The 10,239-nt window shown below is 41.8% G+C and overlaps 2 protein-coding genes and 1 long non-coding RNA gene across 4 annotated transcripts in view; 2 read left to right on the forward strand and 1 right to left on the reverse strand.

Annotated features, from left to right (window-relative positions):
- Nucleotides 1-1,745: 1,745 nt before the first annotated feature.
- Nucleotides 1,746-5,401, forward strand: ucn3l (urocortin 3, like). 2 transcript variants are annotated; one of them, XM_017711291.2, is made up of 2 exons: nt 1,746-1,920; nt 4,629-5,401. In XM_017711291.2, exon 2 carries the CDS (start codon nt 4,641-4,643, stop codon nt 5,076-5,078), a length of 438 nt encoding a protein of 145 aa, XP_017566780.1. In that variant the 5' UTR covers nt 1,746-1,920; nt 4,629-4,640; the 3' UTR covers nt 5,079-5,401. The 2 variants fall into 2 exon arrangements, with proteins under 2 accessions (XP_017566780.1, XP_017566781.1); XM_017711292.2 differs by having other exon boundaries at nt 4,632-5,401.
- Nucleotides 5,402-6,930: 1,529 nt separating this feature from the next.
- LOC119265762 lies at nt 6,931-8,527 on the reverse strand. The gene is made up of 3 exons (XR_005131730.1): nt 8,498-8,527; nt 7,088-7,181; nt 6,931-6,986 (listed from the first exon to the last, which is right to left on the reverse strand). It is a non-coding gene; the product is annotated as an uncharacterized LOC119265762 (long non-coding RNA).
- A 276-nt stretch (nt 8,528-8,803) lies between these two features.
- The window catches only part of copg2 (COPI coat complex subunit gamma 2), a 15,991-nt gene continuing 14,555 nt past the window's right edge, over nt 8,804-10,239 (forward strand). The window contains exons 1-2 of the mRNA XM_017711301.2: nt 8,804-8,948; nt 10,097-10,149. Coding sequence (XP_017566790.1) covers nt 8,912-8,948; nt 10,097-10,149 — 90 coding nt within the window. The 5' untranslated portion in view covers nt 8,804-8,911. The remainder of the gene's footprint in view (nt 8,949-10,096; nt 10,150-10,239) is intronic.

Below are 10,239 nucleotides of genomic sequence, written 5' to 3' on the forward strand. Positions count from 1 at the left end.
CTTTGTATGCTTAAAGGTTTCATTGCATCTTGAAAGCGTTCTTCCAGATTGATGGAGAATGTGTTGTACATGGTTCTGTGTACAACATTTTTGAACAGTGTTCTATATACACTTAAAAACAATGATTCTTTAAGGGTTCTTTAATAAAGAAAATTGTTTCATAAACTCCCTAAAGGGTTCTTTGAATTGCAAAAGTGTTCTTTAGGTTGCAGAGTGCAGGATGCTGTAGATGGTTCTATTTAGAACCTTTTTAAAAGGGCTTCTATATACTGTAGCGCCAAAAAGGGTTCTGCTGTTGTTACGATGTCAGGTCTGGAGCAATAGAAAAACCCTTTTCACTGCTATATAGAACCTTTTTAAAAGGAACCATATATGACACATTCTCCGTCAGTCTGAAGAACCATGATCTCTATGCAAAGAACCCTTTAAGCATGCAAATGGTGAAGAGCTGACGTTTTTAAAAGTGTAGCACAGAAAAGCGTTCTTCTATGGTACAGAAGCTTGACATTGCAGCAGTAGAAGAACACTTTTTGGTTCGAGGAAAAACCATTTTTAAAAAGTTCTTTACAGAACCACATGCAACACATTCTCCACTGAGCTAAAGAATCATGCTCAACATACAAAGAACCCTATAAGCATGCAAATTGTCCTTTGAGTGCTTGTGTTTCTGTTTAAAACCCTTGTTTTCACTGAAGAACCCTCAAATGACTGTCTGTAAAGAGCGCTGTAGGTGTTTTAGGTGGACTGTAGGTGTTTTAGGTGAGCTGTATGTGTTTTAGGTGGACTGTAGAAATAGAGATGGGCTGTAGGTGTTTAAGAGGACTGTAGGTGTTTTAGGTGGACTGTAAAAATGCAGATGGGCTGTAGATGTTTTAGATGCATTATAGATGTTTTAGGTGGACTGTAAAAATACAGGTGGACTGTAGGTGTTTTAGGTGAGCTGTAGGATTTTTAGGTGGACTGTAGAAATAGAGATGGGCTGTAGGTGTTTAAGAGGAATGTAGGTGTTTTAGGTGGACTGTAAAAATGCAGATGGGCTGTAGGTTTTTTAGGTGGGCTGTAAAAATACAGATGGGCTGTAGGTGTTTTAGATGCATTGTAGATGTTTTAGGTGGACTGTAGAAATAGAGATGGGCTGTAGGTGTTTAAGAGGAATGTAGGTGTTTTAGGTGGACTGTAAAAATACAGATGGGCTGTAGGTGTTTTAGATGCATTGTAGATGTTTTAGGTGGACTGTAAAAATAGAGATGGGCTGTAGGTGTTTCAGGTGGACTGTAGGTGTTTTAGTGCACTGTAAAAATACAGATGGGCTGTGGGTGTTTTAAAGAGTAGGTTGTCTTTAAAGAGTGTACAGTATGATGAATTAATTGCCAGTGCTGATTCACCATTGGCACTGCAACTTAGCCCAAGACTAGTCTTAAACCATGTCTGGGAAAGCAGCCCTGGATGTTTTCAAGCTCAATGACAAGCAGGACTGGAATGGAACACAACATGAGTCATTATTGTTATTGTTATTATAATAATAATAGTCTTTATTATTCATTATTAGTCATTATTATCACGGTACTTCTCTCTAAGCTCTGCGCAGAAAAGTTTCTGGACAGTAGCTGCCACCCTCACTGGCTGGTCTCGTTTGCCAGGGCGGGGACCGGTGACGTCAGAGGCGTGACGCCATAGCCGGCGTCCAATCGCGCTGCACTAATTAAATCCCCGTGCCGAGATGCTGGGAGTCCAAATGCCTCAGACCGTCTGCCTCAGAGAAGCGGCGCAGTGTGTACCTACTTAACTTTCCACTGCGCGGGACTCATCTGACCACTAACTCCTTCAGTTTGTTTACTTTGTCTAACACTTCGGATTGTCCTTTTTTCGTTTCTGCTTCTGAACTTTAATTCAGAATATTGTCCTAATCCAGCGCTGCAGGTACGTTTTAAAACACTGAACTCTTAGATGACTGTTTCCTAACCCTGTCAGCTTACAGTGTCATCTGCCCAGCGTAGGAGCAGACGATTGACCCTCCAGGCTGACAACGGTGTGCTCGACTGGTTTTTACCTTTTTGGTGGACTGTAGGTGTTAAATGGGTCAACTCTGGGTGTTATAGATGGACAGGCTGACTGAAGGTGTTAAACGTGGACTTTAAAAAATTGGACTTGAGGAATTACAGACGGGCTGTAGGTGTTTTAGATGGTGGAGGTGTAGGTAGATCTATGGACTTTATGGCTCTTGTGAGTATAGATAGCACGTGACTGTAGGTTTTAAGGTAGACTTGAGGAATTACAGACGGGCTGTAGGTGTTTTAGGTGCACTGTAGGTGTTTTAGGTGGACTGTAAAAATAGAGATGGGCTGTAGGTGTTTTAGGTGGACTGTAGGTGTTTCAGGTGCACTCTAGGTGTTTTAGGTGGACTGTAAAAATAGAGATAGGCTGTAGGTGTTTCAGGTGCACTCTAGGTGTTTTAGGTGGTTTGTAAAAATACAGATGGGCTGTAGGTGTTTTAGGTGGACTGTAAAAATAGAGATGGCCGGTAGGTGTTTTAGGTGGGCTGTAGGTGTTTCAGGTGCACTCTAGGTGTTTTAGGTGGACTGTAAACATAGAGATGGGCTGTAGGTGTTTTAGATGGGCTGTAGGTGTTTTAGGTGGACTGTAAAAATAGAGATAGGCTGTAGGTGTTTTAGGTGAGCTGTAGGTGTTTCAGGTGCACTCTAGGTGTTTTAGGTGGACTGTAAAAGTAGAGATAGGCTGTAGGTGTTTTAGGTGAAGTGTAGGTGTTTTAGGTGGACTGTAGGTGTTTCAGGTGCACTCTAGGTGTTTTAGGTGGACTGTAAAAATAGAGATAGGCTGTAGGTGTTTTAGGTGAAGTGTAGGTGTTTTAGGTGAACTGTAGGTGTTTCAGGTGCACTGTAGGTGTTTTAGGTGGACTGTAAAAATACAGATGGGCTGTAGGTGTTTTAGGTGGGCTGTAGGTGTTTTAGGTGGACTGTAAAAATAGAGATGGCCGGTAGGTGTTTTAGGTGGACTGTAGGTGTTTCAGGTGCACTCTAGGTGTTTTAGGTGGACTGTAAAAATAGAGATGGGCTGTAGGTGTTTTAGGTGGACTGGAAAATAGAGATGGGCTTTAGGGGTTTTAGGTGCACTGTAGGTGTTTTTGGGGGGACTGTAGGTAGAGATGGTTTGTAGGTATTAGAGGACTGTAGGTATAAGAGATGGTCTGTAGATATTAGAGGACTGTAGGTGTTAGAGATGGTCTGTAGGTATTAGAGGACTAGGTATTAGAGATGGTCTGTAGGTGTTAGAGGATTGAAAGTATTAGAGATGGTCTGTAGGTGTTAGAGATAATCTAGGTATTAGAGGACTATAGGTATTAGAGATAATCTAGGTATTAGAGGACTATAGGTATTAGAGATGGTTGAGGTATTAGAGGACTGTAGGTATTAGAGAAATTCTAGGTTTTAGAGGACTGTAGATATTAGAGGACTGTAGATATTAGAGATGGTCTGTAGGTATCAGAGGACTGTAAGTATTAGAGATGGTCTTAAGGTATTAGAAGATTGTAGGTATTAGAGATGGTCTTAAGGTATTAGAGGATTGTAGGTATAGATATTGTCTGTAGGTATTAGAGGACTGTAGATATTAGAGATGGTCTGTAGGTATTAGAGGACTGTAGGTGTTAGAGGACTGTAGGTATTAGAGGATTGTAGGTATTAGAGATGGTTGGTAGGTGTTAGAGGACTGTAGGTATTAGAGATGGTCTGTAGGTATAAGAGGACTGTAGGTGTTGGAGATGGTCTGTGAGTATTAGAGGATTGTAGGTATTAGAGATGGTCTGTAGGTATTAGAGGACTGTAGGTGTTAGAGATGGTCTGTGGGTATTAGAGGATTGTAGGTATTAGAGATGGTCTGTAGGTATTAGAGATGGTCTGTAGATATTAGAGGACTGTAGGTGTTAGAGATGGTCTGTAGGTATTAGAGATGGTCTGTAGATATTAGAGGACTGTAGGTGTTAGAGATGGTCTGTAGGTATTAGAGGACTAGGTATTAGAGAGAGATGGTCTGTAGATATTAGAGGACTGTAGGTGTTAGAGATGGTCTGTAGGTATTAGAGGACTAGGTATTAGAGATGGTCTGTAGGTATTAGAGAAATTCTAGGTATTAGAGCACTGTAGGTATTGGAGATGGTTTGTAGGTATTAGAGGATTGTAGGTATTAGCGATGGTCTTTAGGTATTAGAGATGGTCTTTAGGTATTAGAGGAATGTAAGTATTAAAGATGGTCTGTAGGTATTAGAGATGGTCTAGGTATTAGAGGACTGTAGGTATTAGAGGTGGACTGTAGATATTAGAGATGGTCTGAAGTTATTAGAGCATTATAGGTTTTGGAGATGGTCTGTAGGTATTAGAGAATTATAGGTATTTAAGATGGACTGTAGGTATTAGAGATGGGTTGTAGAGGTGGGTTGTAGGTGTTTAAGACAGACTGTAGGTGTTTTAGTTGAACTGTAAGAGTTGAAGTTGGGTAGGTGTTGTACATGTAGGTGTTTGAGGTGAACTGGAGGTTTTTAGATGGACTGTATTTACTAATTCAACCCTGGAAATTGTCACTGGTGTGTTCCTCCATGTGTGTTTGTTGTCCAGCAGTAGAGAGTCATGGTCCTGGCCAGATCCCTTCTGGTGCTAGCTGTCCTCTGCGCTCCTCTGTCCAGCCTCTGCTTGCGGCCACCCCAAACTGACCCCAGCCTGCTCTGCCCTGACGAGCTCCTCCCCACAGCGAACAATGAGGAGCCGCCGCTAAACTCGCTCTACGACACCCTGCAGCTCCTCCACAGGGCTGGAGACTCCCTTTCTCTCGAGGAGAGCCGAGAGAGGAGGACTTCTCCTGGGTCTGGCTACAGGTTTTTGAGCCAGAGCATGCTCAGGAGGAGTAAGATGTACCGGAACGGGGCCAAAGGTGACCGGGGCAGCAGAATGACTCTTTCATTGGATGTGCCCACCAGCCTTATGAACATACTGTTTGACATTGCCAAAGGCAAGAGCCTGCGTGCCCAGGCTGCCCACAATGCACGCTTAATGGCACAGATCGGCTAGAGGGGACAGCACAGCGCCTCCAGAAGCAGACTTTTCTCACTCACTGTCTAATAAATGTCATCAAGTCGCCTCTCAAATTAGCAATAATGTGGAGCAGGTGTCACAATTTGACTTTAAAGGAAATTCCCACTAGTCTTTGTGGATCATTTATTTAAGCCGGTTTAGTGATGTATAAATCTAAGGAATGTATTTCTACTGGAAAAAGGTGATATATTGATAAAATGTTACAATAGTTTATGCTGGCCAGCCTACAAAAGCACGAGAAAGCTTAGATGAATATCATTGTGGTGGGAAATAAATGTTGGGTGGAGTTGAAGGCAAAAGCTTGGTTTGGTATTGAAGGGCTGGGGACCAGCGATCAGTCTCCAGTGGTGTTCACACATGAATGCGGGATGGGAAGGGTAAACAACGGTGCTGCATACGCGGGAGTCTCCACATCCCATTACTCCCAGAGGTCACTCCTCACCTGCTTGGTCACAAACTCAGTAGGTTCACTCGTTGATGTTTCTAAGATACGCACACTTCAATCCACAAGTCTTTTTTGACAATATTCCCTTCATTAATTTAGTAACACTTTATAATAAGAGGCCCAAAAGAACATCAACTTAATTGTCATCTTATAGTTTGTTAATTAATATATACTAGTTACATTTACACCGATCAGGTGTAACGTTCTGACCACCTCCTCGTTTCTGCGCTCACTGTCCACCTTATCAGCTCCACTTACTGTATAGCTGGTCTCTGTAGTTCTACAGTTACAGACTGTAGTCCATCTGTTTCTCTGATACTCTGTTACCCTGTTCTGCAGTGGTCAGGACCCCCATGGACCCTTACAGAGCAGGTTCTATTTGGGTGGTGGGTCATTCTCAGCACTGCAGTAACACTGATGTGGTGGTGGTGTGTTAGTGTGTGTTGCGCTGGTCTGAGTGGATCAGACACAGCAGTGCTGCTGGAGTTTTCAAACACCTCATTCTTGATGCTAGACTGAGAATAGTCCACCAACCAAAAATATTCAGCCAACAGAGTCCTGTGACCACTGATGAAGGACTAGAGGACGACCAACACAAACTGTGCAGCAGCAGATGAGCTGTCGTCTCTGACTTTACATCTACAAGGTGGACCGACAAGGTAGGAGTGTCTAATAGAGTGGACAGTGAGTGGACACAGTGTTTAAAAACTCCAGCAGCACTGCTGTGTCTGATCCACTCGTACCAGCACAACACACACTAACACACCAGTCAGTGTTACTGCAGTGCTGAGAATGACCCACCACTCAAATAGTACCTGCTCTGTGAGGGTCCATGTGGGTCCTGACCACTGAAGAACAGGGTAACAGAGTATCAGAGAAACAGATGGACTACAGTCTGTAACTGTAGAACTACAGAGTGCAGCTATACAGTAAGTGGAGCTGATTAGATGGACAATGAGTGTAGAAACAAGGAGGTGGTCATGATGTTACGGCTGATCAGTGTACATTAATAAATGGTACCATGTGTCATTTAATACACATAACTCACATATTATATAACATTGAGCATTTGCAGTCATGTGTAAAGTCTTGGGTGCCCATGGTCAAATTTCATGTTGTTGAACTGAAAATAAATTAACACGTCCTTCACAGAGAACACACTTCTGCATATTTGTGCAGATAAGTGCTGGATTTATTTTACATATTGGAAAAAACGGAACATAAAATGTGACCTGTGCGAAAGGTTATGGCGCTTTTTATATTTTATGCCCGTTTTAATGTGTTAAATTCAGCAAATAAATAGAAGTTATGCTCTTAAATGTGCAGAAAATGCCATATTGAAGTGTGTTCCCTGTAGAGGGCATGTTCACTTATTTCCATCCATCCATCCATTTTCTAAGCCGCTTCTCCGTCAGGGTCGCGAGGGGGGGTGCTGGAGCCTATCCCAGGGGAAATTACCTTAATATTATTCATATGTACAGTATATTTTATAATTAAATAATTGGTTAAATTCCCAATGTACTAAATTACATTATCTTACATTCAGCCAATCAGCTCTCATCAAGTGGAACATCAGCCCACCAAGGGAATGCAGAGTGGTCATCATATGGTCATGCACTCAGCTGCCTGCTTTCCTATATATCATGATAACAGACGGTACAAATTATATAGACTGTATTGCATCGTACAGCTCATTTGAACTCTCCATAGTAAAGTGGTCTCTTTTGAGCCCTTTTGTGAAATTATAATCATAGTTTCAGTAGATTAACAGCACAACCCTGGGCCTTTATTGAACGCATTCATATAAAATGATGTAAAATGATGTTCCCACAGCGGCCGCTGCACTGATAAGAAGGACAGGCTTTCCCTAAACTTAACCCCTTAAAATCCCAGGCTTATTACATACTAAGACTTATTACTCAGTAACGACAAGGGCTTCCGTGCTAACTGGCTGAGCTGTTATTAGCTTACAGAGGTGTGTAATAAAACCCTGAGCCTGCTGGGTGGGTGGGTGGGTGGGTGGGGGGGGTCCTGGCCATTTACCATGTTAATCATACTTTGCTCCTGATTATCAGTTCCTTAACCAACATCAGACATTCAGTGATGTATGCAGTACATAAGAACACGGTGTCTCCCCCCAGAATGACTCAAAACACATGTTTTCAGAAAAGTCCTGTAATTTTCCTCTAAACTATAACTGTAATAGTTAACCATCTGGAGGGCTGTGCGGTCTTGTGTTTGTTAACAGAGGTGTAAGATTCAGGTCCAGAAAGTAAAAAAAAAGTTGGAACAAAATTCTGGGAAGGATTTTTACTTTCTGGACCTGAATTTTATTGTTAGATTATCTTCAGATAAGATAAGATAGACTTTTATTATCCCACTGAGGGGAAATTTGCATTGTTACAGCAGAATACACAGCAAGCAGACAAAGAGCAGTAGGTAGACAAACATGTGCATCATACAAAATACAGAATATCAGATATACTATAGAAATAAAACAATAAAGAAGGTGTCTGTATAATATAAAAAGTAAAAATAGAATTAAGAAACTATACAAATGTTCAGTTTACACATGCAGTTGTATGGATATTGCACATTTCTGAGCAGGTAATGACTGGATATCACACAGTAATAATTACAGATATTGCCCAGGACTTGTGTGTGTGTATTGCACTTGTACCAATCTATCAGCAGCAGATATTGCACATTAATTAGAGGTAGGATAATACACAGGTCTATGTGGTGTGTTCGTGATAGAGTGCACTAAGATAGAGTGAGGTGTGAATCTATGGTGTGTCTATGACAGATGGCACACTCACAACTCTTTGCGTTCTGCCGTGAACACAGGCAGAGACTAAATGTGAAAATAAGCGGCCTAAAAATAAACTATGTTTCGAGTAATCATTTTTACAGCTTCGTAATAATCTTTGAAGAACTTGCTTATATCTACCTGCGACCTTTTCACACTTATTTGATCGAAAACAGTGACGTGCAAACGCGATAAGCGCTTGACGAACGTAACTTCAAAATCAAAGACTTAGCGATGAAACGACGCGCCGTGTTCTGATGAGCCTCTCTCTCTCTCTCTCTCTCTCTCTCTCTCTCTCCCCCTCTCTCATTAATTTTAGCAGTCTCTACTTATTACGCTTAGCAACATTACGTTATTCTTATAGTAGGTGAACTCGTGAAGGAGGGAACGAGTAATCGTTAGGGCTTTTATTTTGAACTCCAGCCATGGGGGGTGCCATTTTTTCGCTGACGAGGCAGCGACAGTGACGGGGGTTTAGCCGCAGTAGCTGACGTGGAGCGTCTCCGGGAGTCCGAGCGGAGTTTCTCGCACTCACAGCAGAAAACATCACTTAAAATGATAAAGAAGTTCGACAAGAAGGACGAGGAGGCCGGTAAGACTTTATTCCAGTCCAGTCTATTTTTTAACGCCGTTATTTGGCCAGTTAGTTTAGTCACTGTGCGAGTTGGCTTGGGTGGCTAACCTTAGCAGGTTCGCTAAGCTAACTGACCGTTTTTCGCAGCCACAGCGGTTCAAAACACCCGTTTTAAACGAGACGTTTGACTAAAATGTCATTTTCTTGTGTGTTGAAACCAAACCACGGTTTAAAGATCACACACTGTGTGTGTGTTTGCCCCGTTTGGTTAGCTGTGCTAAGTTAGCCCCTGGAAAAATGATGACATTATAATCCAAATTGGTCCTTTAATTCATTCATTTATTTGTGTTTTTATAGCTGTGACCAAATACCAGATACTGTTCAGGCCTTTTCTTTTCCTTCATTGGATTTGTCTTGTATCTTAGTTTTTCTGATGTCTTGATTTATTCCCTCAATTTAAAAAAAAGAGCGTTTTATGTTGCCTTCAAGTCCTATCAGAAATATGAGATGAATGCATACGACTGCCACCACAGTTTCGTATTAACTAGTAGATTTTTCAGTGACCCTGAGTTTTCGAGTTGGGAGTCTGTCAACAAAAAAGCTCCAATAGCCGCCGATAAACTGACTGTATTTCAATTACTCATCAGCCAAACAGGGCAGGCTGAAACCTTCCACACATGGAAATATAGATATACCCAGTGTTATGTGGTAAATTTAACTGTATAAAAACATTTCTCATAAGTATCCTCTGCTCTTCACTTTGCTGCAAATAATGCAAAATGCACCGACTCTCTGTAATGACAGAAAAATTAAAGTAAACCAAAAACATTTCCAGTGTTATCTGTTTTACTTCCAACCAAAAGCTCTTGAACACAAATCAAGTTGTAAATTAAGAACTTCCGAAGTAAGTCGGGACTTCCGAGAAGACCTTGAAGGCAGCACTGGTTTTTGAACGAGGCACGTTGCGCACCATCCTCTTTGGGGACGATACTGGACTATAAACTAGACTTAGCTTGGATCTGAGAAATTGTGTTTGCGTATTAGTTATCAAGCTGATGAGAGGCTTAAAGACTTTTTGACTTTTGCACAAGAATCAAGTGAGAATGTTGTATGAGGGGCAGGGATCTGTACCTCTACTCATCGTATCATCATGTACTTGTTTATAGGAAGTGGCTCCAACCCGTTTCAGCATCTGGAGAAGAGCGCTGTGCTGCAAGAGGTGAGTTACGCATCTGAGCGCTTCTGTTCGCGTTTTAGTTTGTGACTTCAGAGTCAGAACAACATTAGCTACGGTTACATGCAGCCTGAT

The sequence above is a fragment of the Pygocentrus nattereri genome, chromosome 1 (genome assembly GCF_015220715.1).
Source record: "Pygocentrus nattereri isolate fPygNat1 chromosome 1, fPygNat1.pri, whole genome shotgun sequence".
NCBI lineage: Eukaryota > Metazoa > Chordata > Actinopteri > Characiformes > Serrasalmidae > Pygocentrus > Pygocentrus nattereri.

Excerpts from the sequence above, each read along its gene's own strand:
- ucn3l (XM_017711291.2), top strand. The coding sequence starts at position 4,641 with ATGGTCCTGGCCAGATCCCTTCTGGTGCTAGCTGTCCTCTGCGCTCCT.